Here is a 27,942-nt window from a genome sequence, read left to right as displayed (position 1 = left end):
TCAGCAGTTCCTCACGGACCTTGAGGTGGGTATTCTGCCTGATTCAGAGACTGTGTGGTGTGTGTGAGGCGTGGGAGGTTGGAAGGAGAGACAGGGAGTGAGGGTCTAAGTGTTTAAAAGACTTGCCATCACATAGTTAATAAATAGCAGGGCTGAGACAAACCCAGATTTAGGAATTCCAAACTTCAAACTCCTGTCTATACTATCTTACCTAGTAGCCCTACATCACCTTATGGGGAATCTCCTTAGAGAAAAGCCCTTTTGCTATGACAATCTCAACTAAAACTATTTATAATTGCACAACACATGACAACGCCAGAAAACAAAGCTCACAGGAAAATTCCACATATAGAAAGAAAAATGAGAACTGGTTTCTACTGTGACCAACCTGCATCCTAAGGAGTAATTCAGGACAGTGACAAGTAATGCCAAACCCACATCTCTTTAAAAGGTCTCTCCTAACCTAATACTAGGAAAGGGTTGAGAGAGTGAGCAAGCTGACAAAGGGCAAAAGTCAGTTTGGATCCCTGGAGGGAGGAGTTGAGGGGGAGGGGAAACCAAACTCTAAGACAAGTGGCTGCTCTAAGACTGGGATGCCTCAGAAAGCAAAATATCCCAGAATATGGACCACATGAAACAGTGGGAGGAGCCCTGGACTTAGAAATAAAAAGAAGACTCGTCACAGAGACCTCATCTGTCAGTAGCTCACTGTGTACCTCTGGATAAATGCCGTAAATCTCCTAGGCCTGTTTCCTCAACTCATCAGTGAAAAGACTGGTCTGCGTGACTTCTTGGGCACTTTCCAGGTCCCAGTGAGCGGGCACTTTCCAGGTCCCAGTGAGCAGGCACTTCCAGCTCTCCCCTCAAACTCAACACGCACAACCATGTTCTTGGCACTGATTTCCCATTTCTCTGAGACAATATTTTAAGTAGGAACATAGCAATAACTCAAGAAATTTACTAGAAAGAAAATCAAAATGTCACAAAGGTATCTGAGTATGGAATAGTTTCAATTCAACACAATGAATGTTTGTAGAGGGCCAGCAGCTCACCACTGCCAGGGACCTTGTAATTTCTGGGAAACCACAACCAAGATCCTAGGCTCTCTGAATTCCTCTTCTCTGCCCTAGCAATCCCCACCTATATTCATCAACTGCATTCATTATTTGGTCTCCCAGAGCCAATAATTACTTTAACATACAAAAATATACACAGACTACCACAGAATTAGCAAGTTTGAAAACACAAAGTAAAAAAAATCAGATACAACTTTTTTAATGCTGAGTTCATTTGAGATGTGAGACAAGTCACAAGATTACACTGAACAAAATATTTGATTTTTAACAGGATGTACTGAAAGAACACATATTTGAAGAAAACACTGATGTTCTGAGTAGCTTAAGTTTTCTTTAACTGAGCAATTTATTTGCTGTACCGCACTGCCTGTCTGATCTTACTGTTTTGGGTACAGAATAAAGTTTATCTATTTATACCTTTTTTCACTCAAAACTATCATTTATCATTTCCTTTGTGACTGTCACAGGCACATTTCTCATATATAAATCAAGCTATAGTAGCACACTTTTATCAGAACTTACTAAATCTTGGTAAAGTTCTCATGTGAAGATGAAAATATTCTGGGTTTCTTGTTCTAGTTAAGATTCCAGAAAACGAATATCTTTTGGAAACAGATTTTTCTCAAGCAATGCAGCAACAGACTGATCCTATTACTTTGCAACTACGTTTGCAAAGAGGCTCCTTCCTTTTGAAGGGGAGTCACAAACAGAACAGCTCCACCACAAGTCAACTACTGTACTTCAAAACTTAGAGTGCAGGACTTTCTCAAATCTCAACAGACCATTTTTACTGCTCCTAGATATAACTACAGGTCCCTAAAATTTTACCTACAGCACTTTCCTGTTGTTTCAAAAAATCCGTCCCCTTGATGCACATATTTCATGATCTGAATCAAATCCACCTGTCTTTTATTTCATGAAACTAAAAGACTACCTAGTCTCAATATTGTATACTGACACAAGAATCAAAAACAAAGCTGATTACTTATTTATACCAGGAATGAAAAAGAAAAGGTTGCTTTAAAAAGATACATTACTTGTAAATTTCTCAGACTAGGTGAAGCAAAAGCATGCTCAAAAATGAATCAAAGTGCCCAACACCACTGCAACAAAAGGTTTTGGCACGCATAGCCATTGATATAAAGAAAAAAACACCTTATTCTCTCCTCCCTGGTGCAATTTTCTAAGTTACAAGGTAATTTACACTACAGGCACTACTAACTTGGTTCTATGAATGACAGTAGAGCTAGCCCCACTACTAGCCTGATTCTAAAATTAACCCCAAAAAAAATCTTGTTAAAATCTTAAAAATGATCTCTATTGCTAACGAAATAAAATTAAAGATCATTTAACAAAATGTTAAAATAAGTGACTTAAAACTTCTTTATTTAAAAATACTATGTGGCAACTCCATGTAGTTAATATTTTCAGAAGGTATTCCAAAAGTTTTATAAGCATGTTAAATACAACATGGCTACAGCAAAGATCAGAGAAATCCCAAGCCAGCGCCAGAAACTAAGTCGGCAGCTTTAGGATTGAAAAACTGTCCGCCCCACCTGAGGCAGACAGAGAGACCAAGGCCAGTATCTTAGCAGCAATTTAGGCCTCTTTCTCCGGGAAGCGCACGACAAACAGGGCGTCATGCAACCTATGTCACCGGTCACTTGGCAAAAATTATATCTAACTTCAAAACGTCAGTCCAGATGGCCTCCTATATAGTCAAATGAAAGAGAGAAGCGAAAGCATCAGGGGAGAAGGAGGCTTAAAATGTCCCACTTTCTGACCCCGTAAATATTTATCCCATTATTAGATCCGAGTCCTAGATTCTAAGACTTGCTTTAATAAAGGCCTCTCAACCTCCTCGGAGTCTGTTTTGCAACAGTGAAGGAACTTTTCCGGCTTTATCTCAGTTCCCTGAGAGCATGTGGCCCTGCAATTCAATATCCTAAACTGGCAGGGAACCGTGGAAGAGGAAGGGAAGGAATCCACGACCAAAACAGCCTTCTTATAAAAAAACAAACGAAAAAAAAAAATCATCATTCTTCCTCCGCCCATAGTAAACCCATCCCAAAAATTTACAGCGTGTAAAGAAAAGCAGCATTGCGAACTGCTAACGTAAGTTTTCCTTGGACTCTACGCACGGTTTTCAGCTGTCAAATTACAACTCAGGAAAACACTATCATTAGAATAAAAAAGGAAACAAAAAAGCTCGCACTGTAGGGGCCGGGAGATGATCAGCCAGCACGGTTTCGGGAGGAGAGCAAAGGGAATCCAATCCACTACCCCACCCCCGCCTGAATTCATCCCCGCCCCGGGCAGGCAAACCTCACTGCAGGGGCTCAAATTTAATAATAATAACAATAATCATGGCGCTCTTCCCCGCCTCCCACCGTGATCTGCTGGAATCAGCCCTCTCATCCCTCCCCGATCTCCAGGCTTGGCAGGTCCAAACCACCCACCGACAACCTCCCAGGCCCGGCCGAGCCCAGCCTACCCCGGGGCCTCTCGCCCCGCTTCTCTTCTTCCCTCCCTTTTTACCTCCACCATCCCCCATCCGCATTGTCTGTCTCAATTCAACTTTGAGTAATATGGATTCCTCGGGCCTAGGCCGAGCGGTAATTACAGCCTGCCCCCCCGCGCCCGTAGCCGGAACCCCACCATCTCCGTGGAGTTCAGCGCGTCTTCTGCGGGGGGTGGGGGGTGCAGCGCGCTTTCCCGTCTACACCGCACTCCCCCCCCCGGCCCCCGGGACCAGAAGTTTGCCCCGGAAAGAGCCTAGTCGGGGGCAGTGAGGACCCCCCCACGCCCGCCGGCCGGCACATAAATACTGGAGCCCGCCCCGGCGCGGCCCCGTGGGGGAGGGAAGGGCGGGGAGGCGCCCCTCCCCCCGTCCGCCGGCCCTATTACCTGTCATTGAGCTGGTCCTCGGTGCCCGGCAGCGGGTGAACCACGAAATGGATGGACGTCATGGTGCTTCCTTCTCGTCCTCCTCCCGAGGACGGCCCCCTCCCGCTCTCGCCCGCCCCCTTGCGAACCCACTTCCCCTCCCCAAAGCCCACTGCCGCCGCCTCCCAGTCCCCAAATGGAGGGAAGCAAAAGCGCAGGGGCCGCCGCCGCCTCCCTGCCGGGCGTGTGTCCACGGCCCGGCGGCCCGGCGGGGCAGGCGGCAGAGCGGATCAACACGCCACCCGCTCCCCCGGCGACAGCGCGCAGGTCTGCGAGGCCGACGGCCGGGACCTGGGGCGCGCCGCCACCGCCGGCAGCGCCAAGCGTCGGGAGAGGGGGCGACTGGCGAGAGTGGAGAGGGGCGGACTGCGGGGACGGTGTGGTCCCGGCGGCAGACGGGGTCCGGACTAGGGAGGTGGGGAGGGAGATGAGCCCGCACCGCGCGTCACTGGCGAGAAGCTGCCGCCGTCGCCAGCGCCGCCGCCGCCATCTTCACTTCTGCCCCAGTTTCTCCGTCTCGCAGGCTCCGCTCCGGAGCGGCGGGGGAGGGGCGAACGGGGGGAGGAGGGCGGAGACCGGCGGGCGGGGGCACGGCTGCGAGGGGGCGGGGCTCCGGGAAACGGGCGGCGAGGCCCTTTCAATTGGGCGGCTCAACGTTGTCGGGCCACGGCGCTGTAAGGCGCGTGCCGATTGGTCCGTTCGGGCCCTCGGGAGGGTGGGATAGCTCCCGAGTGAGTGTTCGTAGAGCACGTGTTAGGGAAGGGGGAGGTGGAGGGGTGCGTCCGCCCGCGCGGGAGGGAGTCCGGCAGGACCCTGAGTGTGTGTCCCCGGGGAGGTGGGAGGGAAGCGGGGCTCCTCCGTTGTCTCGCCTTGATTTCCCTGGGGCAGCCCTAATTATTTTGCAAAGCCTTGGGGGTTTTTTGTTGTTTTTCGTCCTTCCTCCGCAGTTATATTTAAAGTGGAAGTGTAAAATCAGTTAAGGGACAAGAAATGCACACCCTTTTATTGGAGAAGATAGTTATGTAAGAACCTTTCCACAAGGTCCTATCGTAGGATCTTAGAGCTGACTTTGCAGCAACTTCTTTTATCACCGTAGTCTCTCCAGTTTTCTCAGTACCACCACCACGTAGCCGCACAAAGACAAAATGTGGAAATTTCCACTAGTTTCCTTATTTAAATGATTCACGATTTTTTACGACTTTTAAATGGAAGGTGATCCATCTCTTCTACAAAGGCGTTCTTGGATTTACGATCAATGGGATCATAACGACAAATTCTTGAATGGGTTTAGCTGCGTTTTTTTCTAGGGAGCCAGTTCATAGCTTTCTTCTCAAAGGCTTCTATGTCCCCTTCAAAACATCAGGTACCTCTTTCAAGGCAGAAAGTGAAAACATGAAGCCTCTTTTCCAGTCTGTGTGGATGTTCGTTAAATCAAGGATCTTGTGAAACGTTCTTCATGTAAAATAACACTTTTTCTGTTAATGCATTATATACACTTGCTTAGCAAGTTCTTTTGAGCAAAATACATGAAAACATTTATAAATCAGGATAGAGTTGGTACTCCTCGAGACGGGTAATGGAACACTTTCTTAGGTCACTAGCTCCAAAACTGGCCCAGGTTAGTTTAGACTAAAAAGGGATTTCAAGTCCACTGTTCATAAGAAGTCTGTGTGAGTCTTAGGGAAGCAGGATAGACCAATGAACATGGGTAATTTTAGATCCAGATAGACCTGGATTTGTGTCCTGTTTCTGCTATTTAACTATGTTATATTGATTAATTATTTAACTTATTAGAGTGTCTTTTTTTTCTAATTTGTATTCCAAATAATAGATCTATACAGGGTTGTGAGATCTAAGTAAAATAATGTATGTCAAGCACCTAGGGCAAGAGGAAGCTTTTATTTCTCACACATTCATATGTACCACTTTATTTACTAATATCTTTTAATACTCAGATCACACAGTGGGTTAAATAATATTGTCTCGGTTATATAGATGAAGACACTGAGGCTCAAACACCGTAGATAAGTGCTGAAGCTGAGACTTAAACTCAGGGTCATTTAACTTTGATTCCATTGCTCTTTCCACTATACCACAGCTGCCATCTAGTTAATAATTTAGAAGGAACAGACTATTTTCAAAGCCAATAGGAAAAATGTGATATGATAAATGCAAGAAGAGTGCTATGGAAAAAAGGAGGAAGTGATTGCAGCCAAGAGAATTAAGAAGTCTCATTTAAGCCAAGCTTTCAAGAATATTCGGGCCAAATAGAATATCCAGCTTAAACCTAGTAATTTTAGACTTGCCCCTGAACAAACTTCACACCATATGCGTACTTTACTTCATTACTCTTTCTTCCAAATCTGTCTTTCTTCATCTCTTCATTGTGCTTCCACTCTGCTTCCAACTTGATTCACTCTAAGTTTCCTAGAACAGAGATTTTCTTTCCTGGTCGAAAGTCTCTCTTCTCCCTCTAGGCAGCCCATTCAAACAGCCCACTTGGTCTTTGACAACCATCTTGACATAGCTACTTTTTTATTGTCCCAGGCTGAAATGTTAGGGAGAATTTTCCTCTCCCAGGCCCCAACACGTTGGTGGGTCACACTTTGAACAGGGGAAAAAAGAATAAGGGCATGGAATTATGCAAGCCCGTTGCATGGATCGGGGAGGGAATGCAAATAGGGAGGGAATAGAGATAAGCGGAGTTCAAGCAGAAGCTTTTTGAAGAGTCAAAGTGCAATACAAGCCTAGAAAAGGAGGTGGGAAAAGCTTTTCTAATAATTTGGACTAATTCTGTCTTTGAGGACAACTAGAAAAGTTGGCCAAAATATTTCTTTAAATCTGTATAAAGGCACAAGAGAGTTAACAAAATAATGATGAATTACCAAACTAGATCCAAGGGATGTGAGTCCTGTGTTTGGAACCACTTTTTCCTCTGGGATGAATGCCAATTCCAGAAAGACAGAGTAAAAAGCCAAGAGACTGAACAGTTCTTCTGACAAGCACTCCAGGCTAAAACAACAAGGATTGATGTCCAAGGTCCCCCAATGCAGTGGTGAATACTAATGACAGTTTGATGGTTTCTTACAAAACTAAAGGTACTCGTAACCTATGATCTAGCAATCACACACTTTGGTATTATCCAAAGAATTTGAAAACTTACTTCCAGACAAAAACTTGCACCCAGATTTTTATAGCAGCTTTATTCATAATTGCCAAAACTTGGAAGCAACCAAGATGTCCTATAGTAGGTGAGTGTATAAATAAACTGTGGTATATCCAGATAATGGAATATTATTCAGTGCTTAAAAAAATGAGTTATGAAGCACGAAAAGATATGGAGGAACTTTAAAGGCATATTACCAAATGAAAGAAGCAAATCTAAAAGGTTATTTACTCTGATTCCAACTATATGACATTCTGGAAAAGACAAACCTATGGAGACAGTAAAAAATTCACTATTTGCCAGAGGTCAGTGAAGAGAGAGAGCGATGAATAGGCAGAGCACAGAGGATTATTAGGGCAGTAAAACTACTCTGTATGATATTGTAATGGTGGATACGTGTCATTATACATTTGTCCAAACTCACAGAATGTACAACACCAAGAGGGAACCCCAATGTAAACTATGGACTCTGGATGTTAATGACATTTCAATGTAGCTTCATCAATTGTAACAAGTGGACCACTCTGGTGGGGATGTTGATAATGGACAAGACTATGCATGTGTGGAGGCAAGAGTACACCGGAAATTGCTGTACCTTCTCAATTTTTCTGTGAACCTAAAACTACTCTAAAACATAAAGTCTAGTTTTAAAAATCTTAAACAAATATTGGCAAAATAAATTCAAAAGGGTAGCAGATTATGAACAAGTGCAATTATTTGACATGAAAATCAGCAAATGTAATTCATCATATTAACAGAATAAAGAAGAAAACTCAATAAATCACTTCAGTAGAATAAGAAAAAGGATGTAAAATTCTATAACCATTCATGAAGAAAGTTCCTTAGCAAACTATAAATAGAAGACTTCTTTAGTTTGAAAAGGATACTTCTAAAAAAACTTACAGGAAACATCTTTTATAATGGCGAAATGTTAAAAGCTTTGCCCCTAAGATTGGAAACAAGGATGTCTGTTCTCACCACTGCCTTTCAACATTGTAGTAGGGACCCCGCTTGTACCATCAGAAAAGAGAAAGAATTGTAACTTTCCTGAGATGTTTGTCAAGAAAAAGCAGATGATCATTTCTGCTCAAATTTCTGTGTCTGAAGCACATACATAAGTTTGCCTACCTGAGGCACCTGACTTAATGAGGTTGGCTGGAAGTACCAAGTGGTGACAGCCACCCTGGAGAAAAAGAGGTAGGGTGAGGCCAAGATTCACTACAGGAAGAAGCTCAAGCCAAAAAGAACATAGGGAAGAAAACCAACAAATAAACATGCGTCCTCAGGACTCATAGACTCCTAATCTAAGCCCAACAAAAACTGTTTATACCTCAAAAAATATGTATGTTTTAGAAAGGAAGATATCAAAACATTTCCATAGGACATATTTTAATATAAATTAGAATTAATATAAATTAAATTAATAAGCAACTTTAGCAAAATAGTAGAAATAAGTATAATGTCTAACAAAATCAATTGTTTTATATACAAAAAAAAGAATTAGAAAATAAAGTTTTTAAAATACTATTTAAATAATATCAAAACTATTAAATATCTAATATCTAAGAACAAATTCAATAACAGATGTGTAAAACCTCTACAGAGAGAACTCTAAAACATTTTTGAGAGAAATTAAAGATGATCTAAATAAATGGAGGACTAGTCTGTGTTCATGAGCTAATACACTTAATATTGTGAAGTTGTCAAGCCTCCCTAGTGCAATCTCAATCAAAATTCCAACACTTCTCCTCCCCGGTGAAACTTCGCAGATTGTTTTTCAACCTTATATAGAAATGAGAGACAAAGAGATCGATGAAATGGAATAAAGAGCTCAGACATAGACCAAAGGTTAATGAACATACAACTATGACAACAGAGGCACTTCAGGGAAGTTTGGGAAAGAAGGTGTTTGCAATTAAGTGCTAGGACGATTGGATATCATTATTTTAAAAAATTAAACGTAACCCCTACCCACATCATACACAAAGATCCAGGTGGATTTTAGATCCAAATGTAAAAGGCAAATGATAAAAATCTCTAAGAAGCTATTATAAGAGGATATCTGTGTGGTATTAGAATTGAGGAAAACTCCCTAAACTGATTGTAAAAGCTCTAATCATAAAGAAAAAAATATCATTATGTTAGATTATATTATAAATAAGAATTTCTTTTCATCAAAAAGAAATTAAGAATTTGAAAAAAAATGAGCCACAGAATGGAAGAAGATATTTGCGATGCATATTACTGATGGAGGACTCACATCCAGAATTTATTTTTAAATTCTTTGAAATTATATATTAAAGAAAAAGAAAACCAAAAATTTTTAAATGGGCAACTGATTAGAATAAGCACTCCACCAAAGAAATACACAATACACAAATGACTAATAAACGTATAAAAGGCGCTCAACCTCAGTCTCACCAGAAAAACAAATTAAAGCCACATTGAGATACTACTACAAATCCCACAGAAAGGCTATAATCAAACAGACTGACAATTAAAAGCATTGGTGAGGGTGTGAAACAATAACTCTTATTTACAACTGGCGAGAGCTTAAACTGATACAACCACTTTGGAAAGATGGGCAAAGGATTTAAAGGGCATTTCTCCAAAGGATATATGCAAATGACCAATAAGCACGTGAAAAGATGCTCAACATCATTAGATATTAGAGAAATGCAATCATACCTATAATGAGATATTACTTCTCATCTACTAGCATGGTGAAAATAAAAAGGACAGATAATAACAAATGTTGCAGAGGTTGTGGAAATTGAAACCCTCATATGTTGATGGAATTGTAAACTGGGGCAGTCATTTCGAAAAAGTTTTACAGTTTCAACAATTTCTTAAAAAGTCAAACACAGAGTTACCATAAGACCATTCCAAAGTACATACTCAAGAGAATTGAAAACTTATGTCCCCATGAAAACTTATACACAAATGTTCGTAGTACCATTATTCATAAAAGAGAAAAAGTGGAAACAACTCAAATGTCTATCAATTAATGAATGGATAAATTACAAGTGGTATATCCATACAATGGAATATCATTTGCCATAAAAAAGAATGAAGTACTGATACATGCTACAGCATGAGTAAACTTTAAAACATTATGATAAGTGAAAGATGCAGACACAAGAAGCCAAATGTTGTATATTTTCATTTGTACGATGTGTCCAGAATAGGCAAATTCATAAAGACAGAAAGTGGATTCATTAGTTGCAAGGGGCTTGGAGGAAAAGGAAATGGGAAAAGACTGCTAACAGGCATGGGATTTTGGGGGGATGATGAAAATGTTCTGGAATTACATAGTAGTGATGGTTGCACAACTTGGTGACCATATAAAAACCCACTGAATTAATTATACAGTTTAATAAGGTTAATTATATCTTAATAAATTTATTATCCAAAAGAAAGGAAAGAAAAGTAGTGTATGACTTTAACCTCCCACTAGCAGTGCAGTGAGTTCAGTGAGTTCATAATATTTCATTAACTAAGCTAGCTTCTACCTTCTCAACACGTTTTTTAAAATATCTCTGTCACTTATCTAAAGAATGATTTAAGTGAGTACCATATGCCAACCACTAAGTATTGCAGATAGACACCATAGGATAGGCAAGGTCTCTGCCTTCATGGGGCTTACAATCTAGTGGCAAGGGGTGAGAGAATGGAGTTATAGATTAACAAGTCGTAAGTCACTTGTCCAAAATCACACAGTTAGTAAGTAGAGGAGTCATTATGGAAAGCAACATCAAGTCTGATAAGACCCTAGAGGTCATTTAATCCAATGACCTCATTTCACAGAAGAATCTGAGGCTCAGGGAGGCTAAACTGCCCAGTGACACATCGCTTGTTACACCCTATCGCAAATATACATCTCCAGTTGGGGAGTCCAGGGGGACCCTAGAAAACTCTCAAGGTCAATCTGTGTAATACTTCTTTCCTCTTAAGATGCCCCTCAGAAATAGACAAGCCCTTCGACATACATCCAATAACTGTTCGCTGCTGTTCACCACGTGCCAGGCATCATGCCACGTACTGGGAACCTGGCAGAGAGCAAGAAAGATGCGGCCCTGTCCCGGTGACTGACTTGGCAGAGTCCGGAGGGTCCCAGCTGCAGGTTGACGGCTGTTTCAGTGGCTACCTAAGAGTCATCTTGGGAGACGAAGATGTCTACAGATTCTGGGCCCTCCCTGCACTGTGATATCATTGATCTGGAGTGGGCCTTGGAATCTGTATCTTAAATGCTCCTCTAAGGTGACTCTGGTGAGCCGCCAAGTATGGGAACCACTGACCTAGTGTACCCCACAACCTGGCTTTTAGAGCTGAGATAAGCAAGACCCAGAAAGACTCACACAATCCCACAATTAGATAAAATCGATTAATGCCCAGACTTGGGGCATAGTTTTTATTTATTTATTTTTAAATTAATTAATTAATTAATTTTTTGGTGCCCAAACCCTGGATAGAACCAGAGAGGCAAAGCATTTATTCATTCATGAAACAAATACTGAGCACCTACCATGAGCAGTATGCTAGGAGCAAGGGATGCAGCAAAGATATGACAGTAGCTTTCTTACTGTCATATGTCGAAGGGCTTACATTGGGTGGGAATGGGGGTGGGAGCAGGGAGAAAGCCAAGAAAGAAAAAAACAGGATAATTTAAACTCTAATAATGGGAAATATTACAAAGACAGACCAAGTGTATGCCAAGTCAGTAGAAGAGAATCCATTAGGTCAAACCATGTAAAAGTCAATATTGACTAATTTGGATCAACAGAAACAACACTTTTATGTGGTTTAGCTTTATAAATAGATGTTAAGGAGAGGAAGAGGTTGGGTCCTTTCTCCCCAGGAGAAAAAGGGAAGGTGATTTCACAAGCTGGAGATGATTTGAACATGAGAATGACAGATAAAAGCCTAGAGAAAGAGTCTTGTTAGAGCAAAGTCTCTGAGGAGAAATTGCAGAAGAGAAGCTGGGAACCAGGGCCCTTCACTCCAGACGGTCACGGAGCACCGTGTGGAAGCTGCACAGTCATAAAAGTGTAATGCACAGTCACTATTCTTAACAAGGTTATTTACACTTTGATTAAAGACACAGTCAATAAAAACCGTGGATAATAAAAAATCAAATACTCACTTCCACACAGTGATTCGTGCTATACCCACTGCTGCAAACATCCTGCCAAAAGCTGCTGTTCTCAGTCTCTGACCCAAACGCCACTTTCTCTATGATATTATCTGTCATCTCTGCAGTCAGGTGAAACTGCTTTCTCCCCTGAACTCCACAATTCACTACCTGCCTCACACTGCCATTATTTATGGGCTTCATGTCCTCCTTCTCTTGGTGCACTTCCTTATGGAAAGGACCACGTCACGGGGCCCTGGGTTTTTCCACCAGTGCATGGCTGTCACCAGTACAGGATAGATAGATAAAAAGTGAATGATGAATGATGGCTATCTCCAAATTTGTTTTGTATTTAAGGTAATGTAAGGCTGTAGTGAATTGTCCCAAGTGACCACTTTAGAGATTAAAGTATGGTTTTGTTCTGGAGTGAGCCACCCACCAAAGTAAGAGCCCTATCTCATGGGTACCTTTAAGCTCCGTCTCACAAAGATAAGTTTTCAGTGTTATGGGTCAACTCACGTTTGCTCAATATGATTAAACTCCATGACAGTGTCTGCAACCCAGGCTAAGTCTGGAAGGGGCAGTCTGGCTGAGTACATAATCAGGTCAGAGCAACTCTGATACTGGCTCTGGCCCACCCCATTGCCCCTTCATACAAAAACCTCCCAACCTACTCATCTCAATAGATCCTCACCTGGCCATCTGCACGTCCCAAATTCTGTGGAAATGGTACAGTTGCTTGCCGCATCTCCCACAGTTGCCCTGTGTATACTTGGAAATCATTAGATTTCTTCCCGCTTATCTCTTCTGTAGAGGAAATAACCCCTTTGGGTTTACCCCATAGGCTCAAATTCTCCACCACGGAGGTTGACACTGGCGCCCTATATTGGACTGGCCTAGCCAAGTCCACATGATTCGGGAGTTGTTTATTCCAGTTTGTGAATTATCTAAGCCTTTTGCTTATTTTCTTCTCTGCTTCTGCTATTTATGTGTAAGGACATCTTACTATATCTTCCTCAGTGTCTGGGAAGAATACTAATACTTACATTTGTTTAGTGCTGTGCAGTCTACAAAATGACATTACATTTACAAACTTATTTTGGCTTCCTACCAGTCCCGTGGAATAGATTTCATTATTCTCTCATTTCAGCTAAGCGATGATAAATGACTTGTCTGTGATCATATTGCCAGGAAGTACAATTGGGTCTTGAACCCAGCTTCTGCTTCTCTGCCCAGTGTTGTTGCTGCTAAACCCATCAGAGAATGCAAATTTCCCACTTTGCTATTTATTAGAAGTCAGGGAAAGAGCTGGATGGGAGAGTGGTTTCCTGATACTATTATTAGAAGTAATCTACAGATTTACTGTCCGCTCCACTGCTTGAGCATTCCACTTTGGCAGCTAGGCTATGATGTTCACCCTCCAGTGGTCCACAGCTTCAATAACCATATGGCCTTGGCCCCAAATGGATACACTTTCTGAGAAGTGTATATTTTCAAATTTATTGTCACTCCTGGAGGTAATAGTGTGTATCCCACTGACATTCTGTCTACTGGATCATAGTGTACTAACCACTCACACAAAGAAACAAAAATCAACATCTCCTCATGCTCTACAACCTTCAAAGCATTTCCAATCCCTCTGTGCTGTATGTGGAAAGAAAATAACAATATTAAAACCCCCACTTTACAGATGAGAGGAATAAGGCTCAAAGTGCAACTCTGGGCAACTTTTCAGGGTCACACTACTGGGGGCCGTGAAAGGGGACACATCTTCTGACTCTAAATCTTATGCTCTTCCCAGAAAGACTTATTGACAATGCCTGTGTATTATGATAATAATTAACATGTGTATGGGGCTCTAAAGTTTTACCAAGTATTTTCACATGTGTTAATTCATTTAATCTTCAACAACCTCTATAGGTAGATACCATTATTAATTATCCCAATATTGCTTTTTAAATTCTCAGCCATATTATCATTATACCCTTTCACCTCTGAGTAGTATATACAACTCCAAAGAACATTTATTTATTCAATCAACAGATGTTTTTGGGCACCTAATGTAAGACCTTGCACTGGTTACTATGGTTAGAGCCTACGATTCTACACTCCTGCTCTCCTGGTACACTGTTACCAGATTTGGGACCCGAATTTCTAATTAGCTGAGAAATGACAGGGGCAGAATAGACCAACCTGGTATTTTGTAATCAGAAGTGGGATGACTAGTTTTACAAAAGTGACTGACCAGAGGGCAAAAAAGGCAAGCTCACAAGTGGCACCAGATGCTTCAATTAGTGCCTGTCTCCACAGACTAGAAAATAGATTTTATATGTACAACCTAAAAGGGAACATTAGCTTAGCCTTGGTCTATGAGCCCTGTCCACACACAGAGATACCAATCATTATGAATCATGTCCTCGTCAAATGCTGAGAATACTATTCCAGGCTATGGTTATTGAATTGACAAGTGATTAAGAGTTGGCTCTGGCGCCGCCCTTGTCTGGGTTCAAGTGCTCCTGGTCCCCTGCAGAGGTAAATCAGTAGTGCACGATTATTTCAATGATTAGGAGAGGAAGAGGAAAAGCCACACAAGATCTTTTCTTCATTTCTTCCTTCTCTTTTTTCTCTATCGCTACCCAATTAAAAAAGGTCAGTGATTAAACGGAGACATAAGAGACTAAACTGGAAAGGATGTACTAGACCTAGGTTGCCCGGGAGACTGGACTCCACCAAGGAAATGACAGGTTGATGACGTTCTAGATTTGTCTTGATATTTTCATCTATATGAGGGCAACTCACCATGACTTCTATTGCTCAGTGCCATTCTGACTGACATTCTGACTGCCACTAAGATGTTGGACAATGTGCCAGGGGATAGGGCTTGATTTTTTTGTCACCTTTCCAAGAGAAATATGGGAGGGGCAAATGGTTTCTCTTAATAGTTCATTCATTAAATTGTATTCACTTGCCTCTTCTGATAGTGCCATCGAATTTCAGGCAGGCCCCTAACCACTACATCATCTCAAAGCTTGCTCCTTCTGAGGTTACATGTCTACAGCCATGCTACCCTGAACAAGCCTGATCTTGGAAGCTAAGCAGAGTAGGGCCTGGTTAGTACTTGGGTGGGAGACCACTTGGGAAGACCAGGTGCTGTAGGTGTAAAAAGTAAAAAAATAAGGGATTGTAAACTGACAAATTTCTTGCAATCTGTGAGGTCAACCAAGAGTTGCCTTGCCTAAAAAAAAAAAAAAAAAAGGTTGCAGCCTATCTGTGTCTATTTTCCATCTCCTTCACTGAGACCGTCCCTCAGTCCCTCCTTCTTTCCTGTTACTCACGATGCAAATTCAAAGCTCCTAACCTTTTTCCTTGCCAACTCCTTCAGTGCTCATCTGTGCCATTTCAATTACATTACAGGAAAGTAATAAACCCTAAGGTTCATTTCTTGACCTTAACCAAAAAAAAAAAAAAAAAAGAAGAAGGAATAACAATTCTAACAAACAGGATTATCAGGCTCTCTTTTACAATGAATTTCATCCAAAATAAATGTAAAACATATCAAAGCAGTGTGCCAGAGGGCAGTTTTGTGAACCAGGTCCTCCTGCTCATTTAAATATGCCAAATAAAAGGGGTTTTCTCTCCAACTTTTGGGAATCTTTAAAATGTGGTGAGATTTAACCTTAATAGGAGCCATTTCAATAATTTTCTTAAACAAATCTAAATCAACTTGCAAAAATTAAAATAAAAGGAGAAGACTTGGGGTCTTGTCCCTAGAATCTGCCCCCTGAGGTGGCTTCTTGTGCTGGTTCTATAATTATCCGTAGCCGAAATAAAATATTTAATCCAGGAGATTTACAATGGGATTTATTGTTTAAGAAGGATGACAATCCAAGTTTGGAACTGCTGTTCGTATTCTCGGTGGAGGAGTCTTAGGTCTGAAAGATACAATGAAGAGAAAACAGAAGGAAGAGAGTAGAGGAACTACATGGGCTTCCATTTCCAGAACTACTCAGGGATGGGGTGGGGGGAATCAGAGAATATAAAAACCTTCCCTACACAAACGCCTTGAAATATGGGATGGAACACAAAAAACATCCTTTTAAATGTGTAGCTGAGCCCTAAAAAAGCAAGAGACATGCAAAGGCCCAAATGAAAGATGAAACTGAAAGAGAGAAGGGCCAAGGTCGCTGCCGCGGCAGCTTGGGTGGGGATGTTTGCCCCATCTAGCTAATCAGGGCACTTGGGATTTCATGGCCACAAGGGGACAGTAGAGGAGGCAGAAAGTTGGAACGGAGAGCCCTGCATATAGCTACAACCCTTGAAGCGTTATATCCTTGGGAAAGGTAAGACCTAGAAAATATCCACCACCAGGCTGGAGAGATGACAAGGAAGCATGTCTGTTTCAGCCCAGGCTCTGGTTAGGGGTAAAAAAGACTCAGAGCTGATGATCAGGGAAGGTTTTTATATTCTCTCATCATGGCTTACCCTCCCATGAGTTTGGGGCTCCAGTGAGTTCTACTGTGATCTGCAAATCTTCAAGCTAAGACATTAATAAGACATTGTTCTAGACCAATGATACACCTAGGACTCTAGCAGAAGCAAATACACACACGCACACTCACTCACTCCCACACACATCTATAAAAAACACACCTTTAATGCAGGTTGCACAGGGGTTCTCCTAGTAAAAGACTGGTGAAGGCGAGATTACAATAGAAGATTCCATATTCACAGCAAATCCCAAGCAGAATAAATAAAATTAAATCCACACCTTGGCATGTAGGAAATTCCAAAACACCAAAGACAGTGAGAGAGAGAACAGTTTACCTACAAAAGAACAACACTTGGACTGACAGCAAAAGCAATAGAAAATAGAAACTAATGGAACGGTATGTTTAAAGTGCTGAGAGGAAATCACCGCCAACATTGTTTATCTCTCATGGTAGAGAAACAGTGAAATATAGACATTTCAGGCCCAGGAGAAAGCTCCTCACCAAGAGAGCTTACTGAAGGGACAACTAAGAATGTATGTTTAGAAGCACATTGAACTCAGAAGGAGGGCGTAGTACCCAAAAAAGCAGTGAGGAACAAAGAAATCAGTAAACATGTGGGAAAACTCGAATATAAAATACATACAAAACGAGAACAATAATAACAACTACTTGAGGAGGATAAAAAAGTGAGACTAAACCATCGGACAGTATGTAAGCTGGGGGCGGCAAGGTCGTAGTAAAGTCACTCCCCGGTCCTCGTCTCGTTTGAGAGAGGCATGAAGACGTGGCAACACTGATTAACTTAAACTTTATCCAATTATACATGCTTAATCCAAAATTTAAGGAGAACCAGGAAAATAGTAGAAACTGAACAGATGACTTCTGAGCCAGAAGAGAAGAAAATGGATGGCAGTGCAGGTGAGGAGAGAGGCAATTCTACCAGGGCAGGTCTCGAAGGAACTTCACATCCACACTGCCCGGTCTCCGGGGAAGTCCAGGCCCGAGGAGGGAAGAAACTTGTTCTTGGATGACGATGCATCTGAGTGAGTCTTCAGCGAGGCCAAGGTCAGTGGAAATCCAGGAAAGCGGAGAAGCATGAATAGAGACGCAAATGTTGGAGTTCAGGGGTTAAGAGTGGGGTGAATGCACATTTAATGGCAAGGTTGTCTAGGAAAGATGTTTCTTCAAGCTGTTTACAACCTTACTGCTTGAATATTATGTGCTATATACACTGTTTTCTGTCAAACTTCAAAAAGTAGCATTTATTTCGGATTTAAACATAATATATGTTTAAAATTCATAAAATACAAAGAATTCAACTTTTTACTGCAAATATGGCTAGAGCATGTCTACTGTATTTCAAGTGTTACATCATTTCAGCCGTAGGTCCTGAAAGCCTTTCCCACTGGCATTTTGTATTCAAACGCGCCGAAAGAGGAGATTCCTGCCATAACTTTACATTATTTCTGGAGATCCTTCTCTTTCATTCCACCAAGAGCAGAAATGCGGAAAAATAGGGTCACAACTCAGAGAAAACAATAAAACCCAAGCATTTTGAAGTAGAAATCAAGTCAAAAAATGCAGAGCCGTTCCCATGTTCAAACTGTCCAAGGAAAGCTCAATAAAAACATTACCTTAGTCAGGTATTCTTCTATAAGTATGCATTTTGTTAAGTAGACCAGTTTCATCCTTGGGTTTTCCCTCTATTATTGTTAAAACATGCTAGGTCATTTGTGGTCATTTATCATTTGATTTCTTTATTTTTCTTATTAGACATTTTGTTACCCATGGAAGTTGATCATCAATAATATCCTAACCTTTGTAAGCCTTGATTTCCTCATCGTGTTATGGAGATGATTGTATCTACTGCACTGAATTACTTGTGATTTAAACTTATTTTATGTATATTAGCCGGCACTTAATAGATGCTCGATCAATACTGATACAAGCTGAATCCTGACACTGTATGAGTTTTATTTGACTCATAGGGTTTTTTTAATTGAATTATTTGCTGAATTAAATAGCAAGAGATGTCACATAAAATGCAAATATCTACAGTCACTTAAAATTTGAAGATCTCATCACCCACATTCCCATACATCAACAGCTGCCCCTTCAGATGGAATGCGTACTCAGTCAGTCGGTCCCTGTCTCCACTATTGTCCTTGTTGTCACACCAGGCCACCCTCATTTACTATGTCCTCTGCCTGGCCCCTAGAGGCATTTGACTTGAAGACTGCTCTAAATCTTTTACTTCCTATCCTGGCTGACGGCCTAAAATAATTCCTTAATAACTCAATATTTATGGTAAAACAGTCTTAATAAAGTGCATGGAAGTCACAACATATCAAAAACTAAAATCCCCTATGATGGGTAACATTTAATTTTCAACTAGTTACCTAAGTTACACTATCAAATATTTTTACCTTCAATATTAATAATTAATCCAGAAATTATGCAAGCTGTCCATTTGCAGTTATTCTAAATTTGCTTTCTCACTATTCCTCCTTCTGTTTCCTATTAGTGAAAAATTACCTCCTAATCACATCCTGCTGCAAACTACATAACATCACAAAACAGCCTCTGAAATTATAATTGTTTCGATATCCTTAATCTTTAGCCACTTCAATAACTCTCCAAAATGTAATGTAATAAGGGAATTAACTTTTATATCTTTTTATTATCGTTTGCTTGAACCACGAAGCAGAGTTCTTTCTGGGCTTTCGGTTCTGACGTGTTTCAGAAAGTTAGTTGTTGGTTAGTTTTTAATTTTTTATCACCACTATAACTGTAATTTTTTCATACAATTATCTCCTTGCAATGAGTTTCATAAAACAATACATAAATTGGTGTCTGTTTTTATACTGCTGGCCTATTTGCTTTGTTTTAGCCAGAGTTTGGCAGACTTTGTAGAACAAAACAAAACCTTGCCCTAAAACTTTTAACACTTACATAGTCAAAATACACTAGTTTTTTTGCTGTGCCGAAAAAGTCCACACTAATGCTCTAAAGAAACTCAGCTGTGGGAAAAAGTATACACAGCTTTTTTTTTCTCTCTCTCTCAAAAGGATTCAGGAGTTATTTAAAATTAATTTCTCACCAATGATTAGAGAAGAATCTCTCAAGAAGAATTCCTCAAAAGCACATGAAGATTTTCATGACCCTCTGCAGGGTATAAAACAGTATTTAAAAAGTCATTGAATGTAATTTGAACTTACTTTTGAGTAGGCAGTATGCCTACAATCCAGAAAACTATATTTTCTGAGGTAGTGATTAAAATTTTCGGGCCTTTTTCTACTGCCTCTCCAAATTCTTATTTTGCTCTTTCATATTTTTCCATTTCTATCTTCTTCATTTTCCCCTTATCTTTTTTCAACTTTCTCCCCACAAAAAATACATTGGTCCTCCCAGACCTTCTGGATCCTTCTTATTGTATGGCGGTAAAATACAATGATGGAAGAGTGTATCGGTTACTCACTAAAATGTTTGCTTTATTACAAAATACAACTTTAGAGAACCACTTGCAATTAATATATGTTTTAGTTATTCAAAAAGTTTTGTACATTTTTGTTAGGTGACATGGCCACCAAGAAATGGAAATAGAAGAGATCTAAAATGTAGCTGGTAGTGGGAATGAAATTGGTATCAGCTGTCACTCTATTCTTTTTTTGGCAGGCACTCCGGTTTGTCCCTGGACTCACCACTCCTTGTTTCTTCTGCCAGCTTTCTTTACTCCCTTTTTCATTCGGGTTACCCGCCTCACCCCTAAAGCATTTCGGTTTGCAGCCCCCGAGACAGTAAAAACCTAAAATGCTGAAGCCAGGAATGTATCATCTCAGCAGTTCAAGGACTTCTGTGCAGTGGGGAGGTGACTGCAGGTCTTTCTCAACTTGGAAACTGAAGATTCCTATGAAAATTCAAGGCATGCAACAAGAAACCTCACATTTACAACATGGGCAGCGGCAGAGGGAGAAACACAGGTCAGCCCCCACCTCAAGACAACAGGCACCATTCTCCAGAGAGCTCCTAGTGAAGGACAGCATTGCACAAACCTCCTATGCCAGAAATGACAGAAGTGTAGATTTTCAGAAAGCAGCTGGTGATTCACCACTTTACAGGAGTTCTCTTATCAGAGGCGATCAGGACTGATGGTTTGTCTGTTAAACAAAAATCTTGCTTAGAGCATGGAATATTTTTTAAATGACACATAGGTACTTTATACATTTTATTTTAACTTAAAACATATAAACAACAGTCTAAATTTAGGGCTAAGTTATTTTCTTTTAATATGGATCAATGGAATTCTGGGTTGTCTTTCCTGCATAAGCCATACCCATAATATATTGCCCTCAATTTCCAGTTTGGGTACTATTAAAGTAGAATAAAAACTTAAGGGCACTTGTGAAGCAAATGGAATGTATTCTTCTGCAAGATTTTCATAATCGGCTTTCCAGTCTTTTACAATTGTTGAGTTCGTGTCAAATGCAAAAGCAGCTTTTTTCGGCAACTCACAATATCAAATCTTTTCAAAGTAATAAACTTAGGCTTTGCTGTTGTATTAGTTTCCTATTGCTGATGTAACGAATTACCAAAACCATAGCTGCTTAAAACAATACACATTTACAATCTCAGGTCTGTAGGTCAGAAGTTCAGTGGGCTCTGCTGAGGTTCGCACAAGGCTATAATAGAGGCGTTGGCTGAACTTCATTCCTTACTGGAGTCTTTGGGGGAGAATGACTTCCAGAATCATTGGGGTTCTTGACAGACTTTTTAGTTCTGTGGGGTTGTAGGACTGAGTGAGGTCTGTTTCCCGGAGGGCTGCTGGCCATGGTCATTCGCATCTCCCAGAGGCTGCCCATTCTCCCTGGCTCTTGGCATCTTCTCTCAATCTTCACAGCCAGCAATGGCGGCAGGAGTTCTTCTTGCACTGCTCTTCTTTCTGATCTCCCCTTATGCCTTGTCGCTTGTGCCTTTCTCTTCTGTTTCTAGGGGCTCGTGTGATTACTTCGGACCTATCCAAAAAATCCAGGATAATCTCCCTATTTTAAGGTACGATGATTAATAATCTTAATTCCATCGGCAAAGTTCCTATAAGACAGTACTTAGGTTAGTGTTTGAATAATTTTTAGAAGTCTCTCTATTTAAAATAGTATTAACAGCTCTTTTACTTCATACTCATATTTTGCCAAATTGTAAAACATTTGATTAAATTAAATATTTAAAATAACAAATGCAAGTGGCAAAAAGCAATTTAAGGACAAATAACAACGGAACAACTTAATCTGTGGGAACAGAAGTATGTGATTATACTAGAGAGTAGACTACTAGCCGTGAGTGTGCAATATACAGTTGATCCTGAACGACACAGGTTTGAACTACACGGGTTCACTTATGTGAAAACAGTCCATATTTTCGACGTGCAGTTGCAGAGGGCCGACTGTATACATTGATCTACTCACCATTTTATATAGGAGACTTGAGCATCCACAGATTTGGGTGTCTGCAGGGGGTCCTGGACCCAATCCCCAGTGGATATTGAGGAACGACCATAGATTTTAGGGAGTCAAAAGTTATATGCGCCCAAACTCCCACATTATTCAAAGGTCAACTGTACCATAAACATTTGTCAGCGTGTTTTTCCGAGAAGCAAGTGAATATTGATCAGTTAAATACAAGTTGGTTAAGAGAGTCCTACTCTAACAAATGAAAGGAGGAAAACTGTGTGATCATTTTTGATAGGTGCTGATTGGAAGCTCTGAGTAGTTGGGGATTGTTCGGATGGCATTTTATGAAGAGTAATTGAACGGGGTCCCCGACTCTTTTGGGCATTAAAATCCTCTCAGATTAAAGTGTCTGAAATTTCTTTGTGGATGATTACTTTCTCTGGAGGGTAATCCTCGAGAACTGTCTGAGGTGGTGCTGGTGATAGGAATAAGCCCAACTTTCAGTGTTATGTGAGCCAAGCTTGGGAATGGGGCCAGTGGTTCACAGCATAGACTTTTACATTTTTTCTGCCATTGTTTTCAGCTGTACTTGACCCCTATGTTCAGAATGACCTGATGTTGCCAATTTCTTGGGTTCTGCTAGTTTATGTTGTGTTTTCTGCCTGAAATTACCTAGGTTTCAGCTCTTTTCTCTCTGCTAAATTGTCCCACTAAGCCATATGCTTTACAGTTTTGAAATTTTGTTTCCTCTTGTCTGTTTCTGAAACCTCTGAAACACATATCCTCTTAGTTGGCATTTAGTGCAATTTTCAAAATGTCTACACATAATTTAGACACTTTACCAATTTTATTGAGAATGTAACTTGAGACTTCCCTCACATTGTATTGTTAAAAATATTGTACTGAGTTTGGGGAATGTAAATATAATTTTTTTCCTATGTAAATATTAGCCAAAAGAGTCTCATTATTATATACTTATGTCCTATGATATTTGGATATTAAAAATTTAGAAGCAATTTAGTGATAAAACATTGACGAGAGAGGCATTCTCTAGGATATGCTTGCTTTCTTCATGAGAAGAAAATTTGTTCTACCCAAAGGAAAACAGGAAAGAAGAAAAAATAAAACATAAAAGTAGAAATGTCAAATAAGAAATAAATCCTAATATAATATTAATTAAAATAAACATAAATGTTACTATATTAGTCAGAGTCCTCCAAAGAAACAGAACAAATAGAAATTGGCTCATGTGATTATGGAGGCCGACAAGTTCACAGATCTTTAGTCAGCAACCTGGAGACCCAGGAGAGCCCGTGACATAGTTCTAGTCCACACTCTAGTGGGTAGGAGACCCAGAAAGAACCATAGTTTCAGATCAGGTCCAAAGGCAGGAAAAAAACCAATGTCACAGCACAAGACAGTCAGGCAGAAGCAAAGTCCTTCTCACTTGTTGGAGAGTCAGCCTTTTTGTTCTATCTGGACCTTCACCTGATTGGATGGGGCCCACTCACAGAGGGCAATCTGCTTTACTGAGTCTACTGAGTCAAAAGTTAATCTTATCTAAAAGAATCCTCACAGACACACCCAGAATAATGTTTGATCAAGTACCTGGGTGCCCTGTGGCCTAGTCAAATTGACACATAAAATTAACCATCACAGTTACTAATAAAAAACAACATCTTCGTGTCCATGTTGGATTAAAAGAAGGATGTCATGTATAAAATCAACATTTAAAACAGAAAGACACAGGAAAGTTAAAAATAGAAGAATAAGAAAAGATATAAAAGGCAAAAGAAAAATTAAAAGAAAGTCGAGGTAGAAATCTTAATATCTGACATAATAAAATTCAAGTAAAATTATCATAAAAGTGGGTAAGGAATAGCATTTGCTAATAAACACAAGATAATATAACTATGCACGCATATTCACTTAACAAAACACTCTCAAATACGTATTAAACAACAATTGACAGAAATAGATAAATCAACAATTGTAGTTGGAGATTTTAACTGATAGATCAAGCAGATAAAAATAATAGCGATATGAGAATTTCTGCAAATGTAATTAATAAGCTTGGACTGACTGAAAAAGTAAAAAAGAGAATGAGATCTTTAGCATAACATTATTTGTGTAGACCAAAAATAAGATCACAAAGGATAATGATACCTATTTCAGAGGGAAACATACAAATAGAAGGATATGCATCACCCACAGTAAAATGGTTGCCTAGAGGAAGGGGGTAATGACAACAATACCCCCATACCCATAAATCTTCTTACGCCCTCCAGAAGGAAATACCCTGTGTTTGAAGCCTAAGTCTCAAATAGCATCAAAAAAGAGTTGAACCTTCTGTTTCAAGATGGTGAACTGATAAGAATTTCCACACACTTCTGGAGACAGAAAGCAGAACATGGAGTGATAATCGATGAAGCAGAGTATAGGAAGCTGTTTCTTGGCTTATAGGGAGGTAGCCTGCAACTAAGGAGGGGGTCGACCTGCCTGTAGAAACTTGGAGACATTCAGGACTCAAAGACTCAAACATGGCAGGTCTAACAGAGGGTAGAAAAGAAGTGGGCAGAAAATAGGAGTCTGCATATCTCACCCTTGGTCACAGAATATCAGGCTATCTAGTGTTTATCCCCAAGGTTAAAATAAATGAAAGGTACTTCTCTAAGGAAATTGACCAGCCTGCCAGAAAATAACTAGACAACAGCACAGGACCTTTGCATTTTGGCATTTTGGAATCCGCAGGCAAATTGGCTGATCCCTAATTGCTCACCTGAAAACAAAGCCTGCCATTCAACAAGCCCATCCGCACAGCCAAGCTCTCAATGAATGAACTTTTCAATTACCTCTTTTTAAAATATATGTGAGCAACCAAAGATCACTAGACACCCAAGAAAAGGCTGCAGCAAGGAAAAGGACCAAATTAAATAGAGAAATAGATCCTACAAGAGACAAATAATTCAAAGAACAGTGGGTAACTCGAAGAAATCCTTTTGTATATTTGGAAATGATAGAGAAATAAAAATTGCACCTTTAGAATAAGAAAAAAAAAGGATGCTTATAAAAAATGTAGGCTTGGAAAACAAGAAAGAAATTTTGGAAATTTAAAATGATTACCAAATTTTAAAAATTGACTAGAAGCCTTGGAAGACAAAGTTGAAAAGAAATCTCTCAGAAAATAGAAAAAATAAACAGAGAGGTGGAAAATATGAGAGTAATAAAGTCAATATCTCATTAATTAGAATCACAGAAAAAGAGAACAGAAACGTAGGAATGGAAATAAATCATGGAAAAGAATTGATTTTTGATCAATTCTCGTATCTGTAGACAATCTAAAGTTGCAACTGACTAATGAGTGTAACTCCAACATGAATGTTGGTTGATATTTTTCTACACATCACTGAAGAAGACAAAAATGAAATAATGAAGACGTATGTCTGAACTTCACTTATTTGTCAACCATGTGAGCGATTTCTTTGCTGAATTGGATAACAGTTTTCAAATACTGGAAGAATATTTTCTCATTTTTTTCTGTGTTGTTTACAATGTCACTGCTACAGGTGTGACATACTTTTAAGATTAATCTGCATTATTAACATTTCCTCCATTACTTCCTCAATCTGGAAAATCAACAAAACTCCAGCCCTGATTTCTAGCATTTGTCAATTTCTGTGGTGCAAATGGAATGGACCACCATGGCCCATTTGAAACTACCAATATGTCGGTACTGAATGCAGAGTTGAGAAGAGATGTGCAGTAACATGTAGATTTATATTATGTTACAGATTTCCACCACATAGATATAATGCACATAAATAACCTCAAGAACATGGATCATTGTAGTAAAATAATTAGGAAGTTTAAGTACCCTTTTTAGTATGATTTATTTAATTGTAAGTTTATATAATTAAAATTTTAATGATGGCTATGTTTAACGACTGGCTCACAAATTGCTGAAAATTAAATCGGCTCTCAAAGCTGGTCTGTGTGGACTCCAGCTCATCACCGGGGCTCGGCCATGCAACCAGTGCAACAGACTCCCCTCCCCAACACCCCAGCCCCGCCCTCCTGCCCCTCCCAGCACTGCGACCGTTAAGGATAACCGCTATTCTGGTTTCATAGTGTGCACTTCTGAGGTAGAGAATTTTATTAGAGAAAGTTCTGAATTTTGTTTGGGAAAGTTCATACAATTTGAATGTTTGTAATGTTCCTAAATGCCACAGCAACAAACAAAAAACCACCTTATCAATAAACATTTAAATTTATTTAAAATCATATTTTGTTTTGATGACTTTTAATTATATTTCACAGAATGCCTTGCTCCTTTTACAATTTACTTATTTTTTAATTTTTCATCTTTTTTGAAAGTTTCTTTTATTCATTTTCACTTTCCAACATGAATCCCCAATAAGCCGGCACTGAATACAGAGTTGAGATATTGGAGATATTTGCTTTTCATTTCGGTTGCTATGCACATGGAATACTGGTTAGACTCACAGCACAACCTTTGTGCAAGAAATGGGTGCCTGGGGCTGAAGGGCCACCTAGACTTCATGAAGCACGGAATACCACCTGGCGAGGAGCCCTTCCTCTGAACGTGGGGACACATGTGCTTGCGGACGTCACTGTGTTCTCAGTTCTCATGCGCGGGGCATTTTAGAAAGAAGTGTTATCAGCAGACACCAGGGGCTGTTTAAGCTGGTCACATTGTCATCTCTTCTCAGTTTTTCTATAAGCTGTAACATATTATCAATTTTGTTGGCTCTTGGAGCCCTTGATTTGCATGGGAAATGGTTCATACTGTTTCAGGCTTTTCTTGGAAAGTTCTTAACTCTGCAAGGAGCTCTTCAATTGCTTGTGAAACCATTCTCTGTACACCTGTGATATCCCCGCCACTTAGTTGCAGATCTGTGACAAATAAGGACATTGGGTATTTTGCTACTAAGCTTTGATTCCTTTCTTTCTAGTTCTTTTTGTAATTCTGTCATTTCTTCTCTGAAATCACTGTCAAATGCACTTTGAAAACACTTTAAAATCTTAACTGATTAAAGACCTCAAAGGAAAACCCCCCAGCCTCCCTTTTTCAATTATGGAATAATAAAGTACTTACGCTTTTATATATACAAAAAAAAAAAATCACACTAAAATCCAGGCTAGTCATGGCTAAGTGGGTGTTGCAGCAGGTCCTTATTTGATGTGGTTTTATTCAATGTCATTTTATTATAGTGTAGATGAGATGCTGGAGGAACTTAACTTTTGCTTATATCAATTAGCTTATGGTAAAATTAGTTTTGTTATGTGTCATTTCACTTAAAGTCACAGAACCTATTGATGTTAAATGAAGACTTACTGTATTTGGTTTCTGGAAGAACTGTATAAATATAATGTCAAGATAGGACAAAGATGGGGTAATAGTGAAGAGGGTGCAGTGGGCATGGATATCCCCAACATTTCAGAGGGAACAATAATTATACCTCTCAAATGAGCTATGTAAATTTTAAAATGTAAGTCATGGTTCTGTTTGTCTTGTGAAAATGTAAAAATATCTAATTTTTTATATAGTTGAAAAATAAAAACTAAGGACATGTACGGACTGAATGTCTGTGTTCCCCAGAATTCACATGCTGAAACTCTGCCTCCCGATGCGATGGTATTGGGAGGCAGGGGCTTTGAGATGTAATTA

The 27,942-nt window shown here is 40.0% G+C and overlaps 1 protein-coding gene and 1 pseudogene across 9 annotated transcripts in view; one reads left to right on the top strand and one right to left on the bottom strand.

Annotated features, from left to right (window-relative positions):
- Positions 1–4,522, bottom strand: part of UBR5 (ubiquitin protein ligase E3 component n-recognin 5) — a 136,364-nt gene extending 131,842 nt beyond the window's left edge. For 7 of the 9 annotated variants that reach the window (XM_039853677.1, XM_039853681.1, XM_039853679.1 and 4 more), the window contains exon 1: positions 3,984–4,130. In XM_039853677.1, coding sequence (XP_039709611.1) covers positions 3,984–4,045 — 62 coding nt within the window. In that variant the 5' untranslated portion in view covers positions 4,046–4,130. Of the gene's footprint in view, positions 1–3,983 lie in introns of all 9 variants that reach the window. The other 2 variants (XM_039853684.1, XM_039853686.1) reach the window with 2 other exon arrangements.
- A 10,847-nt stretch (positions 4,523–15,369) lies between these two features.
- On the top strand, positions 15,370–15,478 carry LOC120595875 (uncharacterized; annotated as a pseudogene).
- Positions 15,479–27,942: the final 12,464 nt, after the last annotated feature.

Source organism: Pteropus medius, unplaced genomic scaffold, assembly GCF_902729225.1.
Source record: "Pteropus medius unplaced genomic scaffold, Ma_sr-lr_union100, whole genome shotgun sequence".
Classification (NCBI taxonomy): Eukaryota; Metazoa; Chordata; class Mammalia; order Chiroptera; family Pteropodidae; genus Pteropus; species Pteropus medius.
Note: the sequence above shows the minus strand (reverse complement) of the source record. Positions and strands in the feature narration are given on the sequence as shown.